The following is a 12844-nucleotide window of genomic DNA, read 5'->3' on the forward strand; positions in this document are numbered from 1 at the left end:
TTGTTGGAAGGCTCGCAGGGCAAGATAGATTGCTCTGATTTCCAGAACATTGATCTGCAAGGTGGACTCTTCCTGAGTCCACGTCCCCTGAGCCCTGTGGTGGAGAAACACCGCTCCCCACCCTGATAGGCTCGCATCTGTCGTGACCACTGCCCAGGACGGGGGAAGGAACGACTTTCCCTGTGACAATGAGTTGGGGAGAAGCCACCAACGTAGAGAGTCCTTGGCAGTCTGAGAGAGGGAGACAGTCCTGTCGAGGGACGTCGATTTCCCATCCCATTGGCGCAGAATGTCCCATTGGAGAGGGCGCAGATGAAACTGCGCGAACGGGACTGCCTCCATTGCTGCTACCATCTTTCCTAGGAAATGCATGAGGCGCCTCAGTGAGTGCGACTGGCTCTGAAGGAGAGATTGCACTCCAGTCCGTAGCGAGCACTGCTTGTCCAGTGGAAGCCTCACTATCGCTGATAGAGTATGAAACTCCATGCCAAGATAAGTCAGAGATTGGGTCGGGGTTAGATGAGACTTTGGAAAGTTGATAATCCACCCGAAAGTCTGGAGAGTGTCTAGCGCCACCTTCAGACTGTGTTGGCATGCTTCTTGAGAGGATGCCTTTATAAGCAGGTCGTCTAGATACGGGATGACCGAGTGACCCTGCGAGTGCAGAACAGCTACTACTGCTGCCATGACTTTGGTGAAGACCCGGGGGGCTGTTGCCAGACCGAAGGGTAACGCTACGAACTGTAGGTGCTCGTCGTGTATGACGAAACGTAGGAAACGCTGATGCTCTGGTGCAATCGGCACGTGGAGATACGCATCTTTGATGTCTATTGATGCTAGAAAATCTCCCTGAGACATTGAGGCTATGACGGAGCGTAGGGATTCCATCCGGAACCTCCTGACTTTTACGTGTCTGTTGAGCAACTTCAGATCCAGGACGGGACGATACGATCCGTCCTTTTTTGGGACCACAAACAGATTGGAGTAAAAACCGTGACCCTGTTCCTGAAGAGGGACGGAGGTCACCACTCCTTCCGCCTTTAGAGCGGCCACCGCCTGCAACAGAGCATCGGCTCGGTCTGGTGGTGGAGAAGTTCGGAAGAAACGAGTTGGCGGACGAGAACTGAACTCTATCCTGTACCCGTGAGATAGAATATCTCTCACCCAACGGTCCTTGACGCTTGCTAGCCAAATGTCGCCAAAGTGGGACAGCCTCCCACCGACCGCGGGTGTGGGCATCGGAGACCGCAAGTCAGGAGGACGTCGTTTTGGCAACGGTTCCTCCGGCTGGTCTTTTTGGGCGTGACTGAGACCTCCAAGAATTTGAACGTCTCTGGTCCTTTTGAGTCTTTTTTGACGAGGCGAATTGGGACCTGCCCTGTCCTCGAAAGGACCGATAACCAGACTGACCCCTCCTCTGTTGGGGCTTGTTTTGTCTGTGTTGCGGTAAGGAAGAGTCCTTACCCTTGGAGTGTTTGATGATTTCATCCAAACGCTCTCCAAACAATCGGTCACGAGAAAAAGGCAAATTGGTTAAGCACTTCTTGGAATGAGAATCTGCTTTCCAATGTCTCAACCACAGAGCCCTACGCAAAACAACTGAGTTGGCTGACGCCACTGCCGTGCGGCTTGTAGCGTCCAGAACAGCATTAATCGCGTACGACGCGAATGCCGCCATTTGCGAGGTCAATGGTGCTACCTGCGGGGCAAATGCACGTGTGACTGAGTCGACTCGCGCAAGCCCGGCCGTGATAGCTTGGAGTGCCCATACGGCCGCAAAAGAAGGCGCTAATGACGCTCCAATCGCTTCATAGATGGATTTCAGCCAGAGCTCCATCTGCCTGTCAGTGGCATCTTTAAGTGCCGCTCCATCTTCAACAGCAACCAAGGATCTAGCTGCAAGCCTGGAAATTGGAGGATCCACTTTTGGACACTGGGTCCAACCCTTGACCACTTCAGAGGGAAAAGGGTAGCGTGTATCTTTAAGTCGTTTAGGAAAACGCCTTTCAGGATAAGCGTGGGGTTTCTGGATTGCGTCTCTGAAGTCAGCGTGGTCCAGAAAAGTGCTTAATGTACGCTTAGGGTATCTGAAATGGATTCTCTCGTGCTGCGAAGCTGACTCCTCTACAGGAGGAGCTGGTGGGGAAATATTCAACATCTTATTGATGTTAAATATAAGATCATTAACTATGGCGTCACCATCTGGTGTATCTAGATTGAGAGCGGTCCCAGGATCAGAATCCTGATCAGTTACGTCCGCCTCATCACCCATAGATTCATCCCGCTGGGATCCAGACCATTGAGATGAATGTGAAGGCCCGTCATAACGAGCCCGCTTAGGCTGCCCGGGGCCATCGTCCGAGTCAGAGTCTTCACCCTGAGGTGTAGATGCCCGTCCCGGAGCTAGGAGCTGAGGGGGACCAGGGGGCAATACATGCACAGTGTCCGTGGTCTGAAGTACAGGCCTAGCTCGCAATGTGTCAAGAATTTGTGACATAGTGAGAGACATTCTGTCAGCAAAAGCTGCAAACTCAGTTCCTGTCACCTGGACAGCATTCACAGGTGGTACACCCTGGGACACGTCCAGCAGAGGTCCCGACTGTGCAAGCGCCGCAGGGGCCGAGCACTGCACACAATGGGGGTCCGTGGAGCCTGCCGGTAGAAAAGTCCCACATGCGGTGCAGGAAGCATATAATGTCTGTGCCTTGGCACCCTTGCGTTTTACGGGCGACATGCTGCTGGCTCTCTGCATGTGAGAGAGTCTATAGCCAAAGGGCGACCAGCGCTATGTAATACTAAGTATTTGTAGCAACCAAATACTAAGAATACTACGAGCACAAGAGGGGGTGAGCCCTGAGGGCTGCTTACCGCCCGCTGAACAGCGGGTAAGAGGCTGCAGAATGCCTTGTCTGGGTCTCCCCGGCTCCCCTCTGCAGCTCAGCGTGTCAGCAAGAATGGCTGCCGGCTTATGTGGAGAGGGGCGGTCCGTGGGAGTTCCCAAACAAAAGTGCGGGAACAGTGTCCCCTCTGTGCTGACTGTGAGGGCTGGAGTATGTAAAAACGACTCCAGCCCTCAGCGCTGATGCACTGGCCAGCGTCCCGCCCCTCTCCTGACTGGCAGGTCTGGGGGCGGGAACGAACGAAAGCAGGCCGCAAAAGCCGGGGACTCGAGTTATCAGCGCGGCCGCCGTAAAAGCGCGGGCCGCGCTGAAGTCCCCGGCGCACTACAAGTGCCAGCCGCGCCGCTATTCCAGCGGCCGGCGCGACCGAGTCCTAGACGTGGGCAGCGTCCCGCCCCTCTCCTGACTGGCAGGTCTGGGGGCGGGAACGAACGGAAGCAGGCCGCAAAAGCCGGGGACTGTAGTTATCAGCGCGGCCGCCGTAAAAGCGCAGGCCGCGCTGAAGTCCCCGGCGCACTACAAGTGCCAGCCGTGCCGCAGCCCCAGCGGCCGGCGCGGCCGATTCCCATAAGTGTGCCTGCTTCAGCTAAGCTGAATGAGGCCATGGCACAGGCGCCGCAGCGCTGATGTCCCCCGGCGCACTACAACACCCAGCATGCTGCGGTGTGAGCGCCAAATGCACGGGGACACAGAGTACCTTAAGGAAGCAGGGCCATGTCCCTGATGTACTCCGCTCCATCCAGCATCTTCTCCAGGGGCTGTAGATGGAGCACGGTCTCAGTGCCTGGAGACCGGTAAATCCCACTTCACCCAGAGCCCTGTAAAAAGGGATGGGGAAGGAATCAGCATGTGGGCTCCTGCCGCCGTACCCGCAATGGGTACCTCAACCTTACAAACACCTCCGACATAAGTGGGGTGAGAAGGGAGCATGCTGGGAGTCTGTATAGACCCTCTTTTCTTCCATCCGACATAGTCAGCAGCTGCTGCTGACTAAAAACAATGGAGCTATGCGTGCGTGTCTGACCTCCTTGCGCACAAAGCTAAAACTGAGGAATCCGTACTCCTACGGGAGGGTGTATAGCCAGAAGGGGAGGGGCCTTACACTTTTAAGTGTAGTTCTTTGTGCGGCCTCCAGAGGCAGTAGCTATACACCCACTGTCACACTGTCTGGGTCTCCCAATTAGGAGCGAAAAAGAAAAAGGAATTGACTGGTGAGCTTGGGAACTTAAAAAGGCCTGGGCGTCCACGGATGACAACAGTGGTGGATGATCGCCACATACTTTCTTTGGTGAAGAAGAACCCGTTCACAACATCAACTGAAGTCCAGAACACTCTCAGTGAAGTAGGTGTATCTGTCTCTAAGTCAACAGTAAAGAGAAGACTCCATGAAAGTAAATACAAAGTCTTCACATCTAGATGCAAACCATTCATCAATTCCAAAAATAGACAGGCCAGAGTTAAATTTGCTGAAAAACACCTCATGAAGCCAGCTCAGTTCTGGAAAAGTATTCTATGGACAGATGAGACAAAGATCAACCTTGCGCAGGCAAGTGATTATGGGCGGGGCTGTGATTGTTATCAGCAAGTACCCGCCCATAATCTCGTGAGCGCGCAAACCTCTCCAGCGTCACACTGTGCTTCGTGTAGATGCTAGACTGTATGGGCTGCTTCCAGGTATGACATCCCTTTGTCACGTGATAGTATTTTGAACACGCCCCTATCACGTGACAAAGGGACGTCATCCCTGGAAGCAGCCCATACAGTCTAGCATCTACACTAAGCACAGTGTGACGCTGGAGAGGTTTGCGCGCTCACGAGATTATGGGCGGGTACTTGCTGATAACAATCACAGCCCCGCCCATAATCACTTGCCTGCGCACACGTCACCAGCAGTCACAGTGCTCAGTCCCGTGAGACTGGCACTGGGCATGCGTGGGGATGGCTAGAGCAGTGGGCGGCGTCCAAAAGTATGGAAATCAGCGATGGGGGCGGCATACAGGACCAGGGAGCAGAATAACGGCCATCAGGCTGCCCGCCCCCGTGTCTGATTTATAGAATCCGAAGCCAAAAAGGTACCTCTTTATAAACTCTTTTTTTTGGTCAGAAAGTGGGCACAATAATAACAGGGACCTTTCTAGAATGCAGCCCTGGAGCTGCAGAGGGGGAATCTGTGAGGTTTTAGGGGAAATTTCTGCTGACAGGTTCCCTTTAAGAAGGAGGAAACCCAGCGTTTGGTGATGTCCATGGGTTCCAGACTTAAGGCAGTGATTGCCTCCAAAGGATTCGCAACAAAATATTGAAAATAAAAATATTTTGTTTGGGTTTGGTTTATTTGTCCAATTACTTTTGACCTCCTAAAATGTGGAGTGCTTGTAAAGAAATGTGTACAATTCCTACAATTTCTATCAGATATTTTTGTTCAAACCTTCAAATTAAACGTTACAATCTGCACTTGAATTCTGTTGTAGAGGTTTCATTTCAAATCCAATGTGGTGGCATGCAGAGCCCAACTCGCCAAAATTGTGTCACTGTCCAAATATTTCTGGACCTAACTGTATATATATATATATATATAATGCAGTATAACTTGTGACGTAAAAAAATGCTTTCTTTTTTTTTTTTATTTCTTTTTTTTCTTGCCTTTTTAAATGGGGAGGGGGGGTAGATGTGCATAAAATAATTCCCCGGGAGAAAATTGCACAAAAATTAAAGCGTGACCCCTTGTTTTTTTTTTTTTTTAATTTTTATTTATTTCATAAATTAATAGTACACATGAGAATAAGGAACTTTGCTATATTTCTCATCAGACATATTTGCTTCTTTCTCAGCCAAAATTGATCAGTCATTATCAAAATTCTCAATTCTAACGTAAAATCTGTACAAACGTAGCACAAATTTAAGAGGAATTTGGCACAAATAGAAAATGGACTAAAAACGAGGCCAAAAATATTTACGTAATGAATCGGACCTTGTTTGTATACAGCACCTATGCAGACCTATGTATCTCCATGGCAACAGACCACAAACACTACAAGTGGGGGACGCTTGTTTGTGGCTCTTTTTTTTTTTTTGGGGGGGGGGGAATTTAGAATAAGAGGAACTTTCTTTATGCAACTTAATAAAAATGGATCTAATGAAAAAAAAAAAATCTATAGGGCACATAACGATAAGACTAGGATTGGAATGTTCGTGGTCTGTTGCCATGGAGACCTAATGCTTTACATAGGAGCAGGGCACTTTTTAACGGTTTTTAAGATTGGTTTGCTTCATATTCTACTTGGGATGTATCCGCAGGGAAAAAACAGCTTCTTCTTATTTCGTAGGTGAACTTGTTGGACTTCGGAGCCAGTCGATGGTTTGATGAGAAGTTTACGGACGAATATATTGAGGTAAATTGAATTTTCACCGCATGTTTCATGTACTTCATTGATGGATTTTTCATCCTTAGGGGAGGCAAAGTGGGCTTTTCTCAGGACCCCTGTATTTTAGGAGGCTCAGGATGGAGACCTCAGGATCCATCTAAAACCGCACATTATTTCGGAATTGAGTTGTTGTATTGCATGAGTTATTTTAAAGGGGGTTTCCACATCTTAGGCCATTCTACAACTTATCCACAGTACTTGCCATAAATGTCTGATAACTGCTGGACACCTATCTTCAGAGACCCCTGTACAGGCACCTGTAGGGTCCGCACCTATAAATCATTTATGGCTTTGGATAGATCATAAATGTCTAAGCTGAAAAAAGATCCTTTTTAGGCTATGTGCGCACAGTGCGTTTTTCGCGGCGTTTTTGCATGTTTTTCGGGTGCGTTTTTGGCCTCAAAACTGCAGGACTTTGCTTCCCCAGCAAAGTCTGAGTTTTCATTTTTGCTGTCCGCACACATCTGTTTTTTTCTTTTTCGCTCCTAATTGGGAGACCCAGACAATTGGGTGTATAGCTACTGCCTCCGGAGGCCGCACAAAGTACTACACTTAAAAGTGTAAGGCCCCTCCCCTTCTGGCTATACACCCCCCCGTGGGAGCACGGGTCCCTCAGTTTTTGCTTTGTGCGAAGGAGGTCAGACACGCACGCATAGCTCCACTGTTTAGTCAGCAGCAGCTGCTGACTATGTCGGATGGAAGAAAAGAGGGCCCATACAGGGCCCCCAGCATGCTCCCTTCTCACCCCACTTTCTGTCGGTGGTGCTTGTTAAGGTTGAGGTACCCATTGCGGGTACGGAGGCTGGAGCCCACATGCTGATTCCTTCCCCATCCCCATTAGGGCTCTGGGCGAAGTGGGATTTTACCGGTCTCCAGGCACTGAGACCGTGCTCCATCCGCAGCCCCTGGAGAAGCCGCTGGATATGGAGCTGAGTATCGTCAGGGACATGGCCCTGCTCCGTCAAGGTACTCTGTGTCCCCGTGCATACGCGCGCACACCGCAGCATTGCTGGGTGTGTTAGTGCGCCGGGGACAACAGCGCTGCTGCGCTTGTGCCATTTCCTCACTTCAGCTTAGCTGAGTGGGTAGACTCAGGGAGAACGGTCGCGCCGGCCGCTGGGACTGCGACGCGGCTGGGACTTGTGGTGCGCCGGGGACTTCCGCGCTGACCGTGCATATATCACGGCCGCGCTTATTACTACAGTCCCCGGCTTTTGCGGCCTAGTTCGTTCGTTCCCGCCTCCGCACCTGCCAGTCAGGAGGAGGCGGGACGCTGTACAGAGCATCAGCGCTGAGGGCTGGAGTCTTTTTTACATACTCCAGCCCTCACACCAGGCACAGTAGGACGCAGTTTCCCGCACTTTGTTTGTGGCACGCCCACGGTCCGCCCCTCTTCACAGAACGCCGGCAGCCATTCCTGCCTGCACGCTGAGCTGCAGAGGGGAGACGGGGAGACCCAGACACGGGATTCTACGGCCTCATACCCGCTGTTCAGCGGGCGGTAAGCAGCCCTCAAGGGCTCACCCCCACTTGTGCCGTTTGTATACTGAGTATTTTGTGTTTGCAAATACTTTGTACTGTACGGTCGCTGGTGATTCTCGGCTATATACCCTCCTAGATTACAAGGAGGCAACAGCATGTCGTCCGCAAAACGCAAGGGTGCTAAGGCACAGACATTATATGCTGCCTGTACCGCATGTGGGGCTGCTCTACCGGCAGGTTCCACTGACCCCCATTGTGTGCAGTGCTCGGCCCCTGTGGCACTTGCACAGCCGGGGCCTCTGCTGGACGTGACCCAGAGTGTACCACCTGTGAATGCTGTCCAGGTGACAGGAACGGAGTTTGCAGCTTTTGCTGACAGATTGTCTATGACCATGTCAAAGATTCTTGAAACATTGCAGTCTAGACCAGTAACTCAGACCATGGACACTGTGGCATCATTGCTCCCTGGTCCCCCTCAGCTGGAACACTTCCAAGCTCCGGGGGTGTCACATGCACCCCAGGGTGACGATTCTGACTCAGACAACAGTCCCAGACAACCTAAGCGGGCTCGTTATGAGGGGCCCTCAACTTCGTCTCACTGGTCAGGATCCCAGCGGGACGAATCTATGGGTGATGAGGCGGATGTAACTGATCAAGATTCTGATCCTGGGTCCGCTCTCAATCTGGATACTCCGGATGGTGACGCCATAGTGAATGATCTTATAGCGTCCATCAATAGGATGTTAGATATTTCTCCGCCAGCTCCTCCTGCGGAGGAGGCAGCTTCACAGCAGGAGAAATTCCATTTCAGATATCCCAAGCGTAAATTAAGCACTTTTCTGGACCACTCTGACTTTAGAGATGCAATCCAGAAACACCACGCTTATCCTGAGAAGCGGTTTTCTAAACGGCTTAAAGATACACGCTATCCTTTTCCCCCTGACGTGGTCAAGGGTTGGACCCAGTGTCCCAAGGTGGACCCTCCAATCTCCAGGCTTGCAGCTAGATCTTTAGTTGCAGTAGAAGATGGAGCGGCACTTAAAGATGCCACTGACAGACAGATGGAGCTCTGGCTGAAATCCATCTATGAAGCTATTGGAGCGTCGTTGGTGCCAGCTTTTGCAGCCGTATGGGCACTCCAAGCCATTTCAGCTGGGCTTATACAAGTCGACTCGGTCACACGTACATCTGCCCCGCAGGTGGCACCATTGACCTCTCAAATGTCTGCATTCGCGTCTTACGCGATTAATGCTGTCCTGGACTCTACGAGCCGTACGGCGGTGGCGTCAGCCAACTCCGTGGTTTTGCGCAGAGCATTGTGGTTGAGAGAATGGAAGGCAGATTCTGCTTCCAAGAAGTGCTTAACCAGTTTGCCTTTTTCTCGTGACCGATTGTTTGGGGAGCGTTTGGATGAAATCATTAAACACTCCAAGGGTAAGGACTCATCCTTACCTCAACACAGACAAAACAAGCCCCAACAAAGGAGGGGTCAGTCTGGTTTTCGGTCCTTTCGAGGCTCAGGCAGGTCCCAATTCTCCTCGTCCAAAAGGACTCAAAAGGATCAGAGAGGCTCAGATTCTTGGCGGACTCAGTCACGCCCAAAAAAGACAGCAGGAAGAACCGTTACCAAGACGGCTTCCTCATGACTTTCAGCCTCCTCTCTCCGCATCCTCGGTCGGTGGCAGGCTCTCCCGCTTTGGCGACATTTGGCTGTCACAGGTCAAAGACCGTTGGGTGAGGGACATTCTGTCTCACGGGTACAGGATAGAGTTCAGCTCTCGTCCTCCAACTCGTTTCTTCAGAACTTCCCCACCGCCCGACCGAGCCGATGCTCTGCTGCAGGCGGTGGTCGCTCTAAAGGCGGAAGGAGTGGTGACTTCCGTTCCTCTTCAGGAACAAGGTCACGGTTTTTACTCCAATCTGTTTGTGGTGCCAAAGAAGGACGGGTCCTTTCGGCCCGTCCTGGATCTAAAGTTGCTCAACAAACACGTAAAAACCAGGAGGTTCCGGATGGAATCTCTACGCTCCGTCATAGCCTCAATGTCTCAAGGAGATTTCTTAGCATCAATAGACATCAAAGATGCTTATCTTCACGTGCCGATTGCGCCAGAGCATCAGCGTTTTCTACGCTTCGTTATAGAAAGCGAACACCTGCAGTTCGTAGCGTTACCTTTCGGGCTGGCAACAGCCCCTCGGGTCTTCACCAAGGTCATGGCAGCAGTAGTAGCTGTCCTGCACTCGCAGGGTCACTCCGTGATCCCGTATTTGGACGATCTACTTATAAAGGCACCCTCTCAAGAGGCATGCCAACACAGTCTGGACGTGGCACTGAAGACTCTCCAGAGTTTCGGGTGGATTATCAACTTTTCAAAGTCAAATCTAACCCCGACCCAATCACTAACATATCTTGGCATGGAGTTTCATACTCTCTCAGCGATAGTGAAGCTTCCACTGGACAAGCAGTGCTCTCTGCAAACAGGGGTGCAATCTCTCCTGCAGAACCAGTCCCACTCCTTGAGGCGCCTCATGCATTTCCTAGGGAAGATGGTAGCAGCAATGGAAGCAGTCCCTTTCGCGCAGTTTCATCTGCGCCCTCTACAATGGGACATTCTCCGCCAATGGGACGGGAAGTCGACGTCCCTCGACAGGGATGTCTCCCTCTCTCAGGCAGCCAAGGACTCTCTCCGATGGTGGCTTCTTCCCACCTCATTGTCAAAAGGAAAGTCGTTCCTACCCCCATCCTGGGCGGTGGTCACGACAGATGCGAGCCTATCAGGGTGGGGAGCAGTGTTTCTTCACCACAGGGCTCAGGGTACGTGGACTCAGAGAGAGTCCACCCTTCAGATCAATGTTCTGGAAATCAGAGCAGTCTATCTTGCTCTGCGAGCCTTCCAACAGTGGCTGGAGGGCAAGCAGATCCGGATTCAGTCGGACAATTCCACAGCGGTGGCGTACATCAACCACCAAGGGGGAACACGCAGTCGGCAAGCCTTTCAAGAAGTCCGGCGGATTCTGACGTGGGTGGAAAACACAGCATCCACCATATCCGCAGTTCACATCCCAGGCGTGGAAAACTGGGAAGCAGACTTTCTCAGTCGCCAGGGCATGGACGCAGGAGAATGGTCCCTTCACCCGGACGTGTTTCAGGAGATCTGTCGCCGCTGGGGGATGCCGGACGTCAACCTGATGGCGTCACGGCACAACAGCAAGGTCCCGATTTTCATGGCACGGTCTCACGATCACCGAGCTCTGGCGGCAGACGCCTTAGTTCAGGATTGGTCGCAGTTCCGACTACCTTATGTGTTCCCACCTCTGGCATTGTTGCCCAGAGTGCTCCGCAAAATCAGGTCCGACTGCCGTTGCGCCATTCTCGTCGCTCCAGACTGGCCAAGGAGGTCGTGGTACCCGGATCTGTGGCATCTCACGGTAGGACAACCGTGGGCGCTACCAGGCCGTCCAGACTTGCTGTCTCAAGGGCCGTTTTTCCATCTGAATTCTGCGGCCCTGAACCTGACTGTGTGGCCATTGAGTCCTGGATCCTAGGGACCTCAGGTTTATCTCATGATGTTGTTGCCACCATGAGACAGGCTAGGAAACCATCCTCCGCCAAGATCTACCACAGAACGTGGAAGATATTCTTATCTTGGTGCTCTGCTCAGGGAGTTTCTCCCTGGCCATTTGCATTGCCTATTTTTCTTTCCTTCCTGCAGTCTGGGTTGGAAAAAGGTTTGTCGCTTAGCTCCCTTAAAGGACAAGTCTCTGCGCTATCCGTATTCTTTCAGAAGCGCCTGGCGCGACTTCCTAAGGTACGCACGTTCCTGCAAGGGGTTTGTCATATCGTTCCCCCTTACAAGCGGCCATTGGAACCCTGGGATCTGAACAAGGTTCTAATTGCTCTCCAGAAGCCACCTTTCGAGCCTATGAAGGAGATTTCCTTTTCTCGGCTTTCACAGAAAGTGGCTTTTCTGGTGGCGGTCACGTCTCTTCGGAGAGTGTCAGAGCTGGCGGCGTTATCTTGCAAATCTCCCTTCCTGGTGTTTCACCAAGACAAGGTAGTACTGCGTCCAATTCCAGAGTTTCTTCCCAAGGTGGTATCTTCCTTTCATCTCAATCAGGATATCACTTTACCATCTTTGTATCCGCATCCAGTTCACCAATTTGAAAAGGGTTTGCATCTGTTGGACCTGGTGAGAGCGCTCAGGATCTACATTTCCCGCACGGCGCCTCTGCGCCGTTCGGATGCACTCTTTATCCTGGTCGCTGGTCAGCATAAAGGGTTGCAAGCTTCCAAATCCACCCTTGCGCGGTGGATCAAGGAACCAATTCTTCACGCCTACCGTTCTGCTGGGCTTCCGACTCCTTCTGGACTGAAGGCCCATTCTACCAGAGCCGTGGGTGCGTCCTGGGCATTACGGCATCAGGCTACGGCTCAGCAGGTGTGCCAGGCGGCTACCTGGTCGAGTCTGCACACTTTTACCAAGCATTATCAGGTGCATACCTACGCTTCGGCGGATGCCAGCCTAGGTAGACAAGTCCTGCAGGCGGCGGTGGCCCACCTGTAAGAAAGGGCTGCCTGACAGCCCGATCACGAGGTATTCTTTTACCCACCCAGGGACTGCTTTTGGACGTCCCAATTGTCTGGGTCTCCCAATTAGGAGCGAAAAAGAAGAAGGGAATTTTGTTTACTTACCGTAAATTCCTTTTCTTCTAGCTCCAATTGGGAGACCCAGCACCCGCCCTGTTTTTTCTTAGGGTATTTGTTTTTTCGGGTGCACATGTTGTTCATGTTGATAAACAATATCGGAGAACGTAACTTATCGGATTGAATTTGTTTTTGAAACAGTTATTGGCTTTCCTCCTTCTTGCTTTTGCACTAAAACTGAGGGACCCGTGCTCCCACGGGGGGGTGTATAGCCAGAAGGGGAGGGGCCTTACACTTTTAAGTGCAGTACTTTGTGCGGCCTCCGGAGGCAGTAGCTATACACCCAATTGTCTGGGTCTCCCAATTGGAGCTAGAAGAAAAGGAATTTACGGTAAGTA

The 12844-nt window shown here is 51.7% G+C and overlaps 1 protein-coding gene across 1 annotated transcript in view; it reads left to right on the forward strand.

Moving 5' to 3' along the window:
- The window catches only part of COQ8B (coenzyme Q8B), a 67980-nt gene that overhangs the window by 37372 nt on the left and 17764 nt on the right, over nt 1–12844 (forward strand). The window contains exons 14-16 of the mRNA XM_075323641.1: nt 6224–6289; nt 12241–12265; nt 12385–12396. Coding sequence (XP_075179756.1) covers nt 6224–6289; nt 12241–12265; nt 12385–12396 — 103 coding nt within the window. The remainder of the gene's footprint in view (nt 1–6223; nt 6290–12240; nt 12266–12384; nt 12397–12844) is intronic.

This window comes from Anomaloglossus baeobatrachus, chromosome 9 (assembly GCF_048569485.1).
Source record: "Anomaloglossus baeobatrachus isolate aAnoBae1 chromosome 9, aAnoBae1.hap1, whole genome shotgun sequence".
Classification (NCBI taxonomy): domain Eukaryota; kingdom Metazoa; phylum Chordata; class Amphibia; order Anura; family Aromobatidae; genus Anomaloglossus; species Anomaloglossus baeobatrachus.